This window comes from Platalea leucorodia (genome assembly GCF_965183815.1).
Source record: "Platalea leucorodia genome assembly, chromosome: 8".
Taxonomy (NCBI): domain Eukaryota; kingdom Metazoa; phylum Chordata; class Aves; order Pelecaniformes; family Threskiornithidae; genus Platalea; species Platalea leucorodia.
This window is the reverse complement of record NC_138830.1, coordinates 30,005,495-30,024,341: the sequence shown is the minus strand read 5'-3', so window position 1 is coordinate 30,024,341 and position 18,847 is coordinate 30,005,495. Positions and strand designations below refer to the sequence as shown.

The 18,847-nt window shown below is 59.3% G+C and overlaps 1 protein-coding gene across 1 annotated transcript; it reads right to left on the bottom strand.

Moving 5' to 3' along the window:
- Window positions 1–1,267: 1,267 nt before the first annotated feature.
- ETV5 (ETS variant transcription factor 5) lies at window positions 1,268–14,162 on the bottom strand. Its single transcript, XM_082320833.1, has 13 exons — window positions 14,060–14,162; window positions 13,399–13,535; window positions 13,197–13,284; window positions 13,010–13,057; window positions 12,851–12,901; window positions 7,539–7,668; window positions 7,153–7,404; window positions 5,103–5,362; window positions 4,244–4,303; window positions 3,656–3,724; window positions 3,102–3,271; window positions 2,171–2,272; window positions 1,268–1,993 (listed from the first exon to the last, which is right to left on the bottom strand). Exons 2-13 carry the CDS (start codon window positions 13,441–13,443, stop codon window positions 1,772–1,774), a joined length of 1,497 nt encoding a protein of 498 aa, XP_082176959.1. The 5' UTR covers window positions 13,444–13,535; window positions 14,060–14,162; the 3' UTR covers window positions 1,268–1,771.
- Between the last annotated feature and the right edge of the window lie 4,685 nt (window positions 14,163–18,847).

Genomic DNA, 18,847 nt, shown 5'->3' with positions numbered 1-18,847 from the left:
AGCCACAGCAGCATCTAGACCCAGGGCTGGGGAGAGGGCAGCCCTGTCCTGGTGACCTAGACCCCCACTTAGTCCCAGCTCCTATGGACACACAGCCTTGCATGCCCTGAGTGAGAGGCTGTACCCTGGACCACTTCCATGCCCACAAGCATATCTAGAGGCTCCCTCCCAGCCTGGCCAGCATACTATGGCACAGGGAAAGCAGGAGTCCAGGCAGCCAGAGAGGAACAGAAAGCAAGATCCTTTATTGTACACAGTACAGAATGTAATGCAGCTTTGCAGGAGATACATAGCCCTGCTCAAGTAAAGATTATTTCAAATCAGTCCTCAGATTAACCCTTTCTGCACTGTAGACCTGCCACACCAAGCAAATGGTTAAAACCTTGTCCCCAACGTGGGGTTCCCACAACCAAATGCTCCCCATAGGTGAGCCACCATGGGGAGAGCAACCAAGTCTACCCAGAGTTAATCTTCATACTTCCAAAAAAAAAAAAAAAAAAAAAAAAAAAAAATCAGTCAAAAAAAAATCCAACCAAAGCTACCTAAGGAAGAAAAAAAAAAATTTTCCTATACAGCATTTACAACAAAAACATGTAGCCGGTGGAGGGATAGGCAGGTATGAATATATGAGTGGTGGAGGAGTGTTAGGAGGTGCAGCAGGGAGGGGGGAGGAGCTGGAGGGAAGCAGGGTGGGGGACCCCACTGTCCCTGCCTGCTGTGGCCTTACAGCCCAGCTCCGAGGCCATGCTGAGCAGGGTGGGGAGCGCAGCTGAGCTGGCACCAGGGTTCAGCCCTGGCTCCCTCAGGAAAGAGGACTCGAGTGGTGAAATGGAGTGGACCAGATACTTCAGCAGCTGTCCTGGCAAGCCACAGGCGCCGAGGGCCCCCCCCCCAGCAAGCATGCTGCCGGGAAAGCCAGGGGACATTCCCAGGGACTCCAGGAACAGCAGCCAGGCTGCAAAAAATAGCTTTGCCTTAAAATACAAAAAACTCTACAAAAAACAGTTTAGAAACTTTTTTTCCCCTAAAACATTGGGGGGGAAAAAAAAAAGGGGGGGGGGGGAGGGAGGGAAGGAGATAGTGTCAGGGTCTCCTCCCCTGAAATGCAACCCATGGCACGCAGCCAGAGCTGGGGAGGAGGAGTGAGAGGGGCACAGACAGGATTGGGGGGGGCTGGGGAACTGTTATATCAGGTTATATCACGAGGGTGGGGTGGGGAGGGTCAGTTCAGGAAGAAGGCAGAAGGCTCCTCAGGGTTCGGGTAGGATGCTGCGCACATCAGCCCCGGGGTGCTGGCCCAGGTGGCCCCCCACATCCCTCCTCTGTGCAAATCAAAGCCCTTTCCACCACACAAGGCAGCTACGCGGATCGTGCTCGATGCAAAGCAGATTGTCATGACAATTCGCCAGGCGACCACACCGGCTCAGCCATCCTGGGGCACTGCTGGAGCCATCAGCCCTCGCAGTGCTGGCAAGGAACAGAGCCTGGGTCAGAGACTGCGTCTTTAGCTCCCATTGCCCCAAAACATTGCGCCAATGCTTGGTGGGAGGTGTTAGCCACAGGCAGTCCTATGCACTAGCCCTTGGACAGTAAGGGTGGGAATTCAGCGGTGACACACAGGGGGCATTTTAGATTCCTCCAATTTGTGTGTGCACACGCGTGCTTTGTTGGTTTGTTTTTTTTCCTTACGAACAGCAAGAAATATTCTTTAGAAAACCATATTTGCCCAAAGTGGATGCGCTAGTGCTTGTGGCTCTGCCAGCTGGCCGAGTCAGTAAGCAAAGCCCTCCGCATAGGGAAGGCTGCTGCAAGGATCCATCTCTAGGAGGTACGCCGGGCTGTCCTCAAAGTGTGTCAGTGGCACCGTCTCTTCCTCGGGCACCGGGCAGTCAGGCTCAGTCTTCAGGAAGGGGCGCTGGTTGTCAGGGTAGGCCATGGAAAAGAGGGCATCGGGGTCGCAGACAAACTTATAGACATACCGCTCGCCAGCCACCTGCGAGGAGGAGGAGGGCATGAGAGGTGCCCTGCACCTTCCCCTCTGGGGAATAACAAGCACAGCACGACCAACGCTGGAGCCAGCACCCCTCCTGCTGTGCCCCAGGATGCCCAGGTGACAGCAGAGGACTGTCACACCCTCCACCCACCCCCCTGTGGCAGCAGGGTCACTCGCCTTCTGCATGATGCCCTTCTCGTAGTAGTAGCGCAGGGAGCGGCTGAGCTTGTCATAGTTCATGGCTGGCCGGTTCTTCTGGATGCCCCAGCGCCGCGCTACCTGGAGGAAGAAAGGTGGCAGCTGTGAAGGCTCCAGCTGGGGCTTGGACATCAGTCCTCAAAGGAAATCACAACCAAAATGTGGGGTAGGGGGTTGTTTCTGGGGCTGGAGCAGCCAGGGGCTAAAGCATCACTGTGGTCCTGGAGAAGTTCCCCGCCTGCTGCGATAAATGCTCCAAGTGCCGACTGCCACAACGCTGCCACCGCCAAACCCGGGGCCGAATCAAAAGACATTTGATTAGGGGAGCCTGCCAAAAAAGCTGCTTCAAAAAAACACAATTTCCATTCACTGTGCAAGAGATATTATGGGTAATTACCCACAATGCGCAGCTTGGCGCTACAGCTGCTTTCAATTACTGCCCAAACAGCTTCTTCCTCTGCGTCACCCTCCTGCAGAGCTGCATGGCTCCGGCACAGCACCATGCCGTCACAGAGACGCCGCTGGGGACTCAGGGCAAAGCAGCAGAGCAGTTTGGGAGGGAAGGAGCCATGGCTGAGTAAGACACCCAAGGCATGGCACAGAGGCAATGCCACTGTGGCTGGTGACCGCTGGCAGCTCCGGGAGCAGAGCACATGTCAAGAGGCAGCAGAGGAGATTAAAGGCAAATTTCTACGGCTGCTTAGCGCAGACAGGCAGCTGGCTTTTCCCTCTTGCCCTCAAAAGCTGCCCAGAGAGATACGTGTCTCACTTCAAGTGTGAATGTGAACTGCTGTGTTGCACGGGAAGGATCCAGCCCCCCACCCCGCCACCCCCAGGCTTTCCCCACAGCAGCTCCCAGGCTGCAGCCCCAGCTCCGGCACACCGGGTGCTGGGACAGGACCCCCCGTACCTCCTCAGGCTCAATCAGCTTGAACTCCATGCCCCGTCCAGTCCAGGCGATGAAGTGAGCATTGGCAGGGTCGTCCAGGAGGGTGACCAGGAACTGCCAGAGCTGCAGGGACCCGCGCCGCTGGTAGGGAGGGCCCTCACGGTACAGGGTGGGCTCCTGCTTCACTTTACCTGCCCACACCAAGACACAGCTGGTTAAACATCCCAGCTCTGCCCCTCTCCCGGGCTATGCCACCCAGCAGGGGACACACACAGTGACACTGGGCTCGCCCCGGTACCAGGACCCTCCGTGTGAGATCAGGCCGCAGGGTTGGAGGGGGAGAGGTGCTAGGGACGTTGCTGCAGGCAGGCAAGGCTCGGGGTGGGTGGCAGGGACGGGGATGGAGCACAGTGGTGACGCCAAGCAGGCACACAGGATGATGCTCAGCAGCTCTCAAGAGCACTGCACCAGCACAGCTTGGCCTTAAATGCTGGCTGCTGTGGAGCCCTGGCCCTGAATCTCCCTCCATGAGCCCTGATCATCCCTCCAGCCCTCCTCTGGGGCTGGATTCTTACCCTCCAGCCTCTCCGGTACCACGCATGTGTCATCAAAATATAATCGTGTGTCCTTTTCATATGAAAATCCTACGGGGAAAAGACCTTCAGTGAGTACAGGGCCCCTCCACCACCCCAGACAGACCCCAAAAATACCCTGGCTTGGCCCAATGCAGCACCAAGACCCCGTCCACCAGCACCAGGAGCAGTCCTGTCCCCAGTTATTTTGGCAGCATCACACCAGCTTGCCGGCTGAGCACCATGCAGCTCTGTCCCCGCCCTCGCCCCAGGGAGCTGGGGGAACCAAAACCCTCTTAGCAGCTACATTGGCGTGTTATCCTGGATTACGTGGCGCAGCACTGCTGTGCCCTCTCAACATGCTCACAGGGACCGTCGGCTGCATAGCACAGGTCCTATTTTTAGCAGCAGTGCTGGTGCTGCTTGCATGCAGGCTCTCACAGGCACCACAGTGCTCTTGCGGGTGTTTTTGGGGTGCCTGGCAGCTCTGTCAGCCTGAGGGGGGGGGTGGGGTCCGCCTGTCCTGAGGGAGGGATGGGACAGGACACGCCAGGGATGCCCATGAGCTGGAGGAGGCCAGGGTGCACTCACCATCATGGCTGCTGGGGAAGCCGCCCCCCCGCAGGTACGAGGACTGGCAGTTAGGCACTTCTGCGAGGGAGATGAAGGTGGCATTAAGGAAGTATGTCCCATGGGTCCCACCAAGCACTCGACAGCATCTTCCCCCCTAAGCATGTCCTGCAGCCAAGCCCGGGCATCTCTTCCCCTGGCACACCCTGGGCCACTGCACTCACCCCCAGCTGCCACACCCAGCTTTGGGAGAAAACTAGTATGATTTACGGGGAGGGGGTGCACTGGAATGAGTGCAGGGAGCAAGGTCTAAGTCAGCTTGGGTTTTCACCACATTATTCAGGCCCCACAGGAAGGGAGGCATTGCCACACCTCCCCTGCCATCTGCTCAGCCATGCCAGCCTCCATCCTGAAGTTGGGGTATTTTTAGTTCCTAAGGCGATTAGAGGATTTTTCCGTGATGCTCGTGGGGTCCAGCAGCCAGAAGTCACAGCTGGCCTCAGGCCAGGGCTGCAGGGGGACCTGCCAGGTGCTGCAGGGCACCCCAGCCTACGGCTATGGCACAGACCACGCCATGCAGCATCTGGTGAACACCTGCTCTATCCTCCCCATTTTGGAAAGGGAAAAGAGGGGGAAAAAAAAACAAGGAAAAAAAAAAAAAAAAGAAAAGAAGTCATCTACCAGGCAAAGCAGCAGCCTGGCACCACAGGAGCCCCAGGGTGACATGGCACCCGCTGCTCAAGGCTCAACCCTGCGCCCGCCGCGCTGCTGCCCGCAAGCCGCAGATGGCAGAAATGGCTCTGCTCCCCTGGGTGCCGTTGGTGTAACCCACGGCTCCCAGGCACCAGCACCCAGCTGTCCCCCCCCGACTCGCACCCACCTGAGTCGATGCAGTAGTCCCGGGGCTCCTGCTTGATGCCCATGGGGGGCTGGAAGCTGTGGCCAGGGGGGCCAGGCAGGCCAGGGCCACCATGCTCATAGAGCGGGTCGTGGTACTCCTGCTTGAATCCCTGAGTGGGGCGGGGGGCGGTAGGGCCGAGGGGCTCCGACAGCTGCCGGTGGTAGATGGGGCGGCTGTCTCCTGGGACCCCGGGCTGTGGTGGGAAGGGGTGGCAGGGCTCCGACAGCTGCCTCTGAAACCTGGGGGGAGAGGGACATGGTGTTACCAAGGGGTGGTGGGGTCAGTCCTGCTGGCACGCTGCCAGCTCCCACCCCAGACTGGGACCCCATGCTGACTCAGTGCCCTCAGCCTGGGGTGCTCCTGGGGTGGTTTGGGTGGCGTTGTGTCCCACCCGCAGCAGGCTGGGACAGTTCCTCAGGAACACAGCCACCATGAGGGTTAGTCCCGTGGGGACCCAGCAGGGTGCTGGGGAGCCCTGTCCCCCTCCAAGTGCTGGGGATGCCCCGCTGGGGGAGCAGGACAGTGCAGGGGCCATCACAATGAAGCACTGCACAATGATGACAGCCCTGAGCTACAGCAGGGATATCTGGGTAAGAGTGGGAAAGGGAAACAAAAAAAAAACCACCCCACAACAGTGAAATCTCTGTAAACCAGTAAAATCTCCCCCCCGGGGTGGGAGGCAGACCTGCGGGGCCCAGGGAATGCTGCACCCAGGCGGGCGCTTACGCAAAGCCAAATCCACTCTGCAGCCCCAGCTGGCTGCTAATCCGCCTGCACGGCTGGGATTAAACCTTGAACTCAGTGGCAGGGAGCACTATTTTCGGCTCCGGGGTGCCACCACTGCCGACTCAAGCCCCAGCACAGTCTTTCCTGGCTGTGGTGGGTAAGGGACCATCTCAAGGGGGTGCTGCTGCATCCCCTCACCCTCCAGCACCTTGAAAGGCGATCTCTGCACTCGGGGCCCGCCGTGCGCCATTTGGCTTTGTAACCAGAGCCCTCCCAGCTGCCGGGCTGGGATTACTCCATTTCCGAGCTGCGTCCCTCTGCCCTTCCTGAGTGAAACCCAAGCCCAGAGCTGGCAAAGCGCTTCCCGAGGGGTCATGGCCAGCCCCCTGCATAGCTCGAAGGTCGCCCGGAGCCAAGCCCCGCTTTGCTAGGGAGGGATGCTTGCCTGCTGCAAGCGCATCCTGAGGGTTTCCATGGCCCCACTGCGTGGCCTTTGCCAGGCTGCCACGTCCAGCCCCATGCCCAACGGGGACACCCTGCTGCTGGTGACATGGCAGGCGTCACCGCAGCAAAGGGCATCCAGGAGGCCACAAGCAAAGCCACAGGTTGATTGTGACCTGCGCCACGCCACCGACCAATAGCGCAAACAAACCCGGGGCGAGGGAGGGGACCAGCAAAGCCTCAGGGGACGCAGGGGTGACGCAGGATGAAGCCACAGCTTGAAGAGGAAGTGGGGAGCAGGGTCTCTCCTTCCACAGCCCCAAAATCACAGGGATGCCCTGCAATGCACAGGGGAGCTAAGGACTGGCCCTCAGACCGGGAGTGCTCGGGGGCAGGACAGGGCTACCTGCAGCTACCCAGCCTGGCAGGGCTCAGCTTGGATGGCAGAAAGCTGCAGCGGGTGGGAGAGAGAAGAGCGGGAGCCCTGACTCAGCACCATCACCCGCTGCTGCAGGGACGAATGTAGGCGGCAGCCTCTGCCTCCTTCGCCTTTCCTGAGGGGGAGGTGAAGGCTCTGCCCAGTGTCTCCTGGGCTGGGAGGAGCAGGTCCCTGTTCGCAGGGAGCTGCCTTGTGGGGAGAAAGAGATGCAAGATCCCAGTGGGAAGCAGCAAGTTTTGCCGCACTGGCTTCCATGTGCCCCCCAGGCAGCAATGTCTGGCCCATGGTCCGTGACTGCAGCAAGGGGACAGGCATCCCCCTTCCCTCCCCACACTTTGAGGCCACCAATCCATCCCACAAGGGCCAAAGTCCCCATGAACACCCACAAGACACCAGCGTTTGCTTGGGTGTGGGAAGCCCTACCTGTGCTCTGCGGGGTATTGGTTTTCAGACATCATCTTTGGCATGTGCATGGGCGGGTGAGGCGGCCGCGGCACGGCGAAGGTCTGCTGCCTCTGTTCCTGCAGCGGGTGCGGGGCTGGGGCCACCCCATGGGCAGCTGCCTGCACAGCTGGGGCCGGCAGCGGCAGGGCTGATCCCTGGTGCGCAGGAGACACCGGTGTGGCGGGCGGCGTTAATGGCTTGAACCCGTCAGGGGGTTTCCTGTCATAGGCACTGCGGAGGGGAGAGGGGCTGACAGTGACAGTAATGAGGACACCTTCACCTGGTGGAGGCTGACAAGCAAGACGAGTCCCCATGCCATGATCCAAGGGGTCTGCAGACAGCAGCCAGCCCCCTCTACTACCTACCAGCAGTTGTAGAGGCACTTGTCCCCATAGCCAGCACAGAGAGCCTGCTCATGGCTGCAGGACGACAGCTCCGAGGAAGGGCTGTGCAGCTCCCGCTTGATCTTTGCTGGAGGTGGGGCGTGCAGGACCACTGCAACGAGAAAGAGGATGGGGCTCACCCTTGGGTGCTCTTTGCTCAGGAATCAGGTGCTGAATTACCCCCCCTCAGCAGCATCAGGCAACCGAACCACAGCAGGAGGATGCCCCAGCAGACCCTGACGTGCTGGTGGACTGAGCCAGGATGGCCAGGCTGTCTTCTGCAGGGGAGGGCAGAGCTCCCAGGGGCTGGGACAGTCCCTCCAGCCCAGGACATCACTCATGGAGGGGAAATTGTTCCCCACTGGGATCCGAGAGGTGAATGGCACAGGGCAAGAGGGGGCAGAGCAAGGGGAACAGGCAGCTCGACAACAGCCATGGATGAGACATGCCCGGGCTAGGCCAAAAGCCCCTCAGCAAGGGGAGATGAGCCTGGGCACTGCGGGCAGCGGCTGCCTCCCTGAGCCATGGGGCAAGGAACAAGGGGGCTTGACAGCCTGGAGCTCCAAGAGCTTGTAAGCAGGACACAGCAGCCCGCTTGCCCTTGCTGGGGCATACCCAGTTCCCAATTCGCTGGCCAGAGAGTCAGCAAGTGGCTAAATGGGATCCACCTTCCCCCAGCCAAGGTGCTCCAAGGGGACTCAGGCCCAGGGTCCTGCAATTGTATGAGTTCAAGTGGCAAACGTCCCATTAAACCCCGATCCTTCCCAGCCCCGCAAGCCCACTTGCTATATATAATTTTAAACCAAGTAAAATACGCTTAACCTAATTAATTTCTAAAAGCAGGCGCTCTAGGAAAGGGAAAGCGCCTCTGAGATCTCTACCTAAATAGTGCCTGCAGAGGAGAGCCAAGACTAATCGGAAGTGGAGTATTAGCTTCATGCAAAGTCTAAACACAGCCCAGCTATGGCAGAGAGGAACAAATAGCTCCAGGACAACTGTTCACAGCTTGCCAGGTAATTAGCTGCTCCCCTAATTTGTCAAAACCTTTAAAGAGCTGATGACTCCCCCCGCCCCCCAATGGCCAGCACAGCTGGTACCAAGGGCATAAAACCCCCCTCGAGGAGGATTTGAAACACGAAGCCCAGCGCTGAGCCAGCACAGCCCCCCGCGCGCCTTCCACCGGCTCCCAAGCCGGATTTATCCCCCTCCTCCTTCCCCCCCCAGTGAGGTTTTGCTGCTCTCAGCATTTCTAGCCTTAATGGGGGGATGGCGTGGTGGCAGCAAAGCCCGGGCGCCCCGTGAGCCACGGCAAAGCGAAGGGGAACTGGGTTTGGAAGGGCTCCAGCTGCCTATCACGAGCATGTTTCTCCCTAACAGGCTCCGTGTTGTTGGAGCGGGTTGTTTTTCCGCCAGCCATACAATGGGGTCTGGTTATTCATTGAAAAAAAAAAAAAAAAAAAAAAAAGTCTCCGAGCAGGCACCACCCTCCATTCACAAACAACTTCGAACGCTCCATTCATGTGGCCAGGGGGAAAAAAAAAAAAAAAAAAAAAAAAAAAAAAAAAAAAATTCTCCAGAGCTAAGCACTGCCATTCAAGAAAAGGGAAACGAGCTTTAAGATCCTAACAGAGACCAGCTGGCCAAGCCCAGGCTTTGTGCAACGTTTGGATTCGTTACACAAACACCACGGGGCCGGCTGGCGCTGCTCGGCAAGATGTGCTCTTGCCGCCAAGCTCATGGCCGGCCAGGGCGGTGAGGCTGGTGGTGGGAGTCAAGGGGGTCACTGAGGCTGGTGGTGTGGCTCTCGGGGGGAAGGAGCTGGTTTTGGGTCCCTGGCAGCAAGCGGCCAGGCAGGGAGAAGGGAAGGCGGCAGGAGGGTTCCCAGGGAAGGGGATGTCCTGCCCCAGCATCCAACGCCTCAAAGGCACGTTGGATGTGCAAGCGCTTTTAACCTTTCCGGTCCTGTGCTCATCACTATAATAAAAAGCTAAAAAAAATATATAAAAAAAGGCAGAGGGAGCAGCTTAACTATAGACAGGGCCAGAGAACGCGCCTCGGCACACCCGTGCTGGGACTGAGCCACAGGAGCAGTGAGAGCACCCATAGGTGCCTGACAGCCCTTCTCTGGGCTGCTTTAGCCCCTGAGGATGGATGGTCCCCAGAGAGGCTGGGCAAGGGGACTGGCCACATGTGCCGCTGCTGTGCCTGGCCAGTAAGGCAGCACAACCAGGAGGGGAGGATGGGGGGGGCTCAGGCGTACCCCCACAGTGCCATACTGCCAGCCAAACTGGAGATGCCCCAAGCATCAACCTTCAGCCAAGAAGTCTCCCATAGGAAAGGCGACATCCCAAAGCCATTCGGGGCCTTGAATTGCTGGTGAATCCCTTGGTGGGGGACAGGGCAGGTTGTTCCCAACCATCAGCATGAAGGCACCTCTAAGAGGCCGAGCCTGGAGGACACTGGCTTTGCTGGTGGCATCTGCTGCCCAAGCCAACCTTTGGTTGGAAGGCAACCAAACCACCATTTCCAGCCCGGCCACCATCTGGTGACCTTGGCACCCGCTCAAGCCATCACCTGGGAGCCGACCTCCGCACCTGCCCCTCCATCCCCTGGTGTTACAGGACGCACCCAAGGTCACACCAGGAGAGGAGCCAGAAATAGAAGCCAGCCTGCTTTCCTTTGTTTAAACAGCCCTTCCTCAGAAACAAACCTCCTGCTTTCATTTTGGTTTGTAAGAAACCCTGCTCTGCGCCCTGCCCATGGCTTTAGCCAAGCGCCGCCCATACAGGGGGCCACAAATCCCCTTGGAGCAAACCCCTGCAAAAGGCAAAGCCTCCGGTGGTGCTTGATCTCCCCAGCACAACCCCATCGCTCCCCAGTTATTTAAACAACCAATCAAGATATAACATTGTAACATATATACCCTTCTCCTGGGGACCGTGCCGCCAGCGAACCCACACCTACACCTGGCTAGGGATGATGTGGCATGATGGCCAGTGTGGTGAGATCTGCTGGAGTCACCCACAGCCTCCTCACCTTCCCAGGAGAATCTGCCGCTTCTCCGGGTAGCTTACAAGCACCGAACCTGGCCTCTTGCTGCTTGGTCCAGGGTGCCAAGAACAACGTATCACTTATTCCGAGGAGCCCTGCTTTCCCCATCCCTATGGCAGGATTTCCTCCCCAGCGCTGCGACTCGCCGCCCTCCGGCATGTTGTGACATTTTGCTGCCAAACCCCAACTTTAAGCCCGTGTCTGCCAGGGACCTCAGCTACAGAATCAGGAGCAGTGAGCAGGCAGCAGCCGAGCTGCAGGCAGCTGCCGTGCGATGAGGGTTTTTTAGCAAGGTGAGAACAATGCTGAGGTTCGGAGCATCTCCGAGACTTGGCGCAGCACACATGGTGGTGTTCCCCCCAGCAATGGGGTCAAAACCGAGCCTGGTTTGTCCCTTTTTACTACTGGGTCAAGGAAGATTGGCCCTGGGAATGCCAGGGCCACGAGCAGGAGACAGAGCTGGCTTGCTGGGGATAAGAGAGCAGCAGCTTTCTCAGGGAAAAGGCATGGAGCTACACAACTGCAAGAACTGAGTCCAATGCATGCCCACAAACATCCGTACGGAACAGGGAAGGATTTCCCTTCCCCCAGGAGCTAATGGGCACTGAACCCCAATGTGAACCCCAGCCTGGGAAAGGAGCACGTCCCCACTAGAGAAACCCAGGTGCAGGGGGGAGGCTGCACCAGATTTATTCCTCTTTTTCTTCCTACACCACACAGTTCAAAACCAGAGTGAAATGAGAAGATGGGGACAGAAAGCTGTAAGCTAGAGACTTTCTCCTCCTTGAATGCTCTCCAGTGCTAGTACGGAAAAGCCGGGCTCCCCATCCCCCTCCACCCCAGTCTGAGTCCCCCCAGCCAGCACAGCCCTCGGCATGACAGCGAGGGAAACCTTTGCTTTCTCTCTCCCTGGGAAGTTAAGGAAGGTTATCATAGCGGGGAGTCACACAGGAAGATCTCCTTTCAAGTGGCAAAGTTGTTTCAATGCTGGATCTGCAGAGGCCGAGCAGGTCAAGAGAACATTTTAAGAGTCTTGACCAAATGCCTCCCCTTGCCCCCACCCCTCCCCTTTCCCTGCATTGCCCAGAAAAGTTTGTCTCTTCTCTCTGAGCTCTTCAGGTTACAAGGAAACAAGAGACTGCCAAAAGGCATTGGAAACAGCTTCAGCCCTAAGAGCCACCCTCCCACGCATGCTGCAGTTTCTACCGCTCCAAGCGAGAGCTGCCGGGCTGCACTAGGATGTCAACAGCCAGTTGCGTTTCTGACTCTGGGCTCGCCTTTTATCTCAGGGGAGACAAGGAAAAAAAGCGCATCTGAAACTTGGGCTGTCTGGAACAGTTTAATGGCAAGCTTCCCACTCAGAAGTAATCAAAGGGCAATAATTAACATGCGTTTACTGTAGGAGAAGATAGCCTTGCTGCATGCTGTGACAAAGCTGGAACGAAAAAATCTGTTCGACTGCAGGCTAAATTTGATTTCCTTTAAGTTCTGTAGCTGTCTGGTTCAGCAGCAAAACCCAGCCACGAACACCAAGCTACTACTTCTGTTTGCCAGGTAACGACTCAAAACATCCTGATCCCCCCCTTCCCCTCCAACCAAGCCTTCAACACCAGGAGAGCCAGAGCCCGAGAGCTGCGCAAGCACCACACGCCATTAACCAGCCCCTGCCCTCACTGCTAACCCATTCCAGCAACGAACCAAGGCTCAGAAACAACTCTCACTCTTATGCAATTCAAGAGGGACTGCATTTTCACTGGCCTCCTTTTAAACACGCTTGCTTGCCAGTGATTAATGCTGCTTAAAGCAGCTCAAGTTTCACCGCTCAGGTCCGCTCTTGCCAACAGCGCTGGGCCAGGACTGTAAAAAGCTCCAGAAACTGCAGAGATTGTGGCTAACCAAGGAGCCCAGCACGGGCTCTCACATCCATTTGAAAAGGAAAAGGAGCAAATCAACATTACTATGAACAAGCAGCAAGTCTCAGGGGAGCCCAGAGATCAGTGAGAGAGATTTCCATGCATTTGGCTATACTTTTCCCCACTTACTTACAAAAGACAGGACATTGCAAGTTTCATCTTGATGAACCCAAACCACATGTACTTTCTCCCAAAAGTCCGTGATTTCACGGTTTCAGCCCCAGCAACAACTGCTTTCCCAAGGAAGTGGCTCCAAACCCAGCATGAGGTTTTGCACAGGCACCCAAACGTTTTCCCCCCGGAGAATGAAAACCCAGAACAGTCACTTACAGTTGTCAGACTGGAAATCTGGGACAAATTGTTCGTCATCGGGGACCTGAGCTAAAAAAAAAATAATAAAAAAAAAAAGTGGTTTTATGGTGTTTTCAGTTCTCAAAAAAATGCTCGTGGCAAGATTTTACACAGCAAAAGGCGGAGGTGAAGACTTGCCTTCAGCTAGCCAGGCCTCTTGGAGCTGGCTGAGATCCTGGAAGAGCTCTGGAACAGAGTGAAAGACTTATGCACTCCGCAAAAGAATAAAATAAAACTGCCATTATTTGCAGCATTATTTCTAAACCGATGAAGGCAAGGAGAGTGGTCTCGTGGGGCCACGGCTGCCTGGGCCAGCCCTGCCTACCTTCTGAGTCGTGGGCCAGGTCGGTCTCCAAAAATTTCCTTTTCCTATCGGACCCCGGCCGGCCTCGGCCCTCCTCTGCGCAGGACTTCTGCAACAAGCAGGGCAAGAGCGGGTCGGGAAGGTGGCAGCCCCCAAGGATGGGGTGTCCCCAAGGCTGGGGCGGCCTAAGAGGGAACAGGGAGGGGGCACAGGGCAAACTTACCCCGGGGCCCGTGAAGGGAACCTGCTGGTCATAGAAGCCGTCCATGGCGCGGGGGAGGCGGGCAGTGCCCCCGGCCCGCTCAGCATCGACGCCGGCCCCGGAAGGGGGGTCCCGCCCGGGCTGCGGCAGGTGGGCGGCTGGAGGGCGGAGGGGAGGTCAGGATCGGGCCCCCGGGGCTGGCTCGCTGCGCGTGCAGGGCCGCCGCGGCTCCCCGGGGAGCCGGCCCGCTCCTGCCTTGGCGGGTCGCAGCCCCCCGGCTCGTGATGTCACCCAGTTTCTATAGAAACGGCCGTGACATCACGCGCCGTGGGAGCGGGAGGAGGGAGACCGGCGGGCAGGGCAGGGCAGGGCAGGGCAGGGCAGGGCAGGGCAGGGCAGGGCAGGGCAGGGCAGGGCAGGGCAGGGCAGGGCAGGGCAGGGCAGGGCCGCTTCGCCTCCCGCCGCCCCTGCCAGTGCTCGGCGCTGCAGGGCCGCACCGCAGCCGGGCCCGTTCCCACGCCGCGCCGCGCGCCCCATTCATAAACTCCGCCTTCTCCCCACCCCCACCCCGCGCGCGCGCTCGCGCGCGCCCCCCGCCATTCACACCGCGAGGCCCGCGCCATTCATAAACACCGCCCCCGCCCCGCGCCGCGCCGCGTCCCCGCCGTCGGGCCCCGCGTACCCGGCCGGGTCGCCGCGGGCTCAGCCGCAGCGGGGCGAGCCGTGAGCGAGCCGGGGCCGGGGAAGGCGCCGCGTCGCTCCGCGCCCGGGCACCGCGCTGCCGCTCTGCGCCGGCCGCAGCCCCCGAGCCAGCGGCCTCCACCGCACCGCGCCCCGCCCCGCCCCGCCCCGCCCCCGCCTCTTGTTTACCCTCCGCACCGCCCAATGGGGAGCCGCCGTTCGGCCACTCGCGCCGTCTGATTGGCCGCAGGGCCGCTGCGCGCCCGCCCGCGCGCCGCTCCGCCGAGCACCATTGAGGCCGGCTGGGTGGGAGGGGGCGGTGGCAGCCAATGGGTGCGGCGTGATTTGCATGGCTCCGCCGAGAACGTTTTTCATTCATAAAAAAATAGAAGGGGGAAGAGGCTGGCGGGTGGGGCTGGGGCAGCGCAGGATTTAAAGGGGCCGCGGCCTTCTCCGGGTGGGGGCTGGGGGACGGTACCGGGCGGCCTTGGGGGGTTGGTGGGACAGCCCACGGGGCCGGATCGCGGGGGGAGACGACCACGCCATGCCCAAGAACCTACCACACAGCAAGGTCAGCAGACGGGATGGACCCCGGGCCTTGCACGCCATGGGGTCCCTTCTGCTTTCTCGGGAGGCGGTTTCGCACCAGCAGGGCCGTGTCACAGGTTCCCCCTGCGAGCCCCGGGTTAACCCAAGCCTGAGTGGCGGCTTCGGCAGCCTTTCCCCTGCAGGCACCCTGGAGGCAGGTTTGCCTTTGAGAAAGACTCTTTGGCAGTGGCCATAGGGAAAATAGTTCCCACTGGCAGGGACTTTGGGGCTGCCCTGGCCACGGATCCCCCCTGAGTGGGTTCATGGACGCAAGCCCTTGCAGGACTGCAAATGAGAATTGGGAACGAGCCTGGGACAGAGCCACGCTGCCGGGGGCCTGCCAGGGCCCCCCCCCTGCCCTGCAGCATTGCTCTGCCAAGTGCCTCCATTTCCCCATCCGTAACTGAAGGTGGTGAGACCTGCCATGGAGACTTGCTGCTTGTGGAGGACACAGCAGATATTGCACTGGATAAATGAACTGTGTGGAGGCATCACGTTGTTGTGGAGTCAGACTGGGAAAGGAAAAACAAGGGATAGTGCTCAGTTAAATATTGCTCTTCTCAACTTGGGAAGGAGAGGAGCCTTCTGCTCCAATCCTGGGAAGATGCCTAGGGGTATCTTAGGAAGCCTGTTGGTATGGGGTTGTCCTGACCATTTTGAAATCCTCAGCTTCAGGGCATGGACTTGGTCGTGTCCTGGAGAGAGCTGCCCAGCATGTCTCTGGGCTACTGGTGGGAATTTCTCTGTCGATGTTGGGGTACTGATGAGCTTCCAGGGCCACCACCGTCTCCCAGGGTTGAGGCTGGTAAAGGCAGGTAGCTTGTGTCCCATCATGTCCTGGGTGAAATGGCAGGGCCTGCCACAATACGCTGCCTGCTGGGTGCCTGCATGCTGGGACAGGGGAGCACGCAGAGGGCACGGGGTGTCCTTGCCACCTGGGGAACGCTCCCGGGGGGCTCTGCAGGCACTGGCGCTCTCACTTCCCCTCTGCACAAAGGCAACCAGGATTAAATCACCGCTGGTAAAATTAGCAGATGATGCACGGGCAGGCAGGTGGCAAAACCTGGGCCAGCGAGCAAGGCAGGCTGCTGGGGACAAGCTGGATCTTTGCAGAGCTGAGCATAACCTGTGACCCAAGACAGATGTGGCCCCACACCACCCGGGAGCTGCTCAGCACCCCTGGGGCCTCTTGCTGCCACCCGGTGCAGGAAGAGGTGATGGGGGCTGAGTGCAGTCGTGGGGCAGGCGGGTGTGCGGCTGCAGGGGTGCCCTGGGAAGAGCTGAAGCGCCTGGAGAGCCAGGGCTGGGAGGGGGGGTGGTGACCAGCACCTGCTAAATTTAGACCCTGCTCAGGGAAAAAAAAAATTAAAAAAATTGCAGGCTCCAAATTTAGCCCATTGCAGCTCCCACCGAGTGTTGCTCCATCGTGCTGCTACTGACAACGCCCCTTCAGCCCAGTGCCCTGAATCAGGCACCTCGCATTGGAGTCGTGGAAGGTGGGGACCCCACGCCTGGCCAGGAATCAGGGAACCCCAGTGCACCCCTGGACCAGCCAAGTGTTTCATCACCATCTTTATTTGAGGCAAGCCCACAGCAGTCCAGGTGTACAGGGCAACACACGCTACACTACGGACGCCATTTCCATGCAGGCAACCACAGCTATGCACACAGCAGGAGGATGGGGCTGGCGCTGGGCTGGGGCTCCCACAGCAATGGGGTTCCCCAGCTCTTGGGGGTCCCCCAGCACGGTGCTGGCTCAGCAGCATGCTCGCACACTGGCACCAGTGCCAGGGGGTGGTGGTTTGGGGGCTTCCGCTCCATCCTGCAGCCTTTGGGGGATGAACAGGGCTGAGCCAGGAGACACTGAGGGGGACAGGGGGTTTCAGAGCCTCATGTGCCCCTTAGCAGCATGGCGTATTCCTCCCCAGAGCCGGGGACAACCAGGCTGGTGTCCCAGCCCCTGTGGGTCCCCTCCTGTGCTGGAGACCTTTGCACCATTGGACTAAGGAGGTCATTAGCTGCCAAGCCTGTTGAACCATGGCTTTGGCATGGCAGGAGTGGATCAATGCTGCATCCCCTGGGAGGGATGGCAGGGCGTCTCACTGATCATCAGAAGGGGATGTCTCTATCAGAGCTCAGCACTCTTGGCAGACCAGTGCTGGTGTGTCATCATCCCGCTGGCCCAGGGTAGTGGCCCTGGGCTCCCTGTGTGCTGCAGGACACATGCCTGAGTGCCCCCTCCGCCCCCTGGGTTTGAGCTCAAACGAGCGCTCCTCGCCCCTGGCGCACTGCCCATCCCATGGGTGCGGGCATGGGCACAGTGCCCGCTTGCTTCCCCCGGCTCTGCCACCACCGACAGCAAACCACAGCAGAGTGCTGCTCTTTGCCCGGAGCCCAGCAAACCGTGACCGGGTACAAGGAGCAGGTCTGCGGTGAAAACCGTTGCTGATTCCATACGGGCACTTTCTAATCAGAGCCCCGGGATAAAACCCCAGGTCAAGGCTGAGCAGGCAGGGAAATGGAGCCAAACCTGCTGCTATAAACACTGCTGACCTCATGTGTTGTCATCCCACAGATCAAACCCATCACCCCGCCTGCTGGCAAAGCTCTGGACACGGTTGAGGTTTTTTTCTTTCACCCTCCCTGAGCACGGGGGGGGGGGGGGGGGGGGGGGGGGGGGCTGGCAAGGCATGGTTGCCATTGGGGAGGGGCCAGGGAAACGGAGGCTGCTGGTTCATGGGACCCAGGGTTTATTTGGCCTAGCTCCCATATGCTTTCACCTGGCTACTCATTAACAGCCGCCCCAGGTGATGATGAGGAGGACAGTGGATTTATGCACCGCAGGTGGAGCGTGCCCGTGTACGCAGGTCACGGCTTTGGTGAGCTGTGGTGACGTCTGCGCCTGCTGGCTGGGCCTGTGCTCACTCCCACTCACGCCGTGGCACCGGGCCCCCTCCTCATGGCTTCTCGGCTGCTGCTGGCACTCTCTTGTGAGCGCATCCCTGGATGTCGCATTGCAGTGAGCAGCTGCCCCCTGGCTCACCCTCGCCCTGCCCAGTGCTGGTGCGGAGGGCAGGAGAGAAGGGAGCCTCGGCAGCCCACCGGAGCCTCCTCCTGCACCCCACCTGAGGGGGACTCATGGGCTGGAGGCTGGCAGGGTCTTCCCTGGGGCATCACTGCCTCCTCCTGTGTCAGTGGGGCCCTACAGCCACTGTCAGAAACAGCCCTGAGCTAAAGCTTGCACTGGCGCACAACAGCACTGTCCCTGCCTGGGGAGGATGACGAACAGCTCCCTTTCAGCTCACTGTTCATTCTGAAACATAATGATGGCAGCACCCTCTGCACTGCCAGGGTGATGCTATTGAATGGGGACCTGCAGCATGAGGGGGGACCAGGCACTGGGTCATCGGGGAGCACAGGGTAGCTTGTTCCAGCCCGGGCTCCCTGCCCTGTGGCATGGGCATAGTGGGGACAAGCAGCGGTTTTCCCGCCAGCAGCAACATCCACGGGGCACACACCGCTCCCAGCTTGCTCACAGTGGCACAGGGGCCTCTGCCAGACCCAAGGGAGCTGCCTGGCAGTTGCAGCTGATTCGTCAGCTGGGCATCCCCCCATGCAGGGCCACCGCAGGAGGCAGCAGGTGCCTGCAGAAGCAACCAGCAGCCCTTTCCGTGGGCCAGTCCTGCCAACTCCCAGCTCCTGGGAGCGCTGTGAAGCGGGGCATGCATCCAGACCACCACCTCCTCCGTGCATTTGTCCATTTTCTGGTCCCAGTCGCATCCTGGAGAGAAGCTACGTCCTATGGTCTGTCTCCACACGCCTGGTGGGGGACACATGGGTGATGCCACCGAAACCTGCCTGTGCATCCCAGCCAGGTGAAGAGAAAAGGAGCAGCTGGGTGGGGAGCAGCAGGCACCCGTGCAGGCAGGGGGCTGGCAGCGGCACCTGCGAAGCTCCTCGGCTTCAGTATGCGTTGGGGGGGAGACCTGCCCATGTGGAAACGGAGGTGCAGCGGCTCCTCTGCTCCCTGCAGCCATCCAGGAGCACTGGAGGCAACACCCGATGCCGCCAGGAGTGCATGGGCCTGGTAAAGCACATGGGGAGACATGTAAAAAGGCTGGGGGGGACACTTCAAAGTGAGAAGAGCTTCTGGATGTCTGTCGCCAGGGTCCCCAGCCCCTGGTAGAGGCTGGCAGGCTTT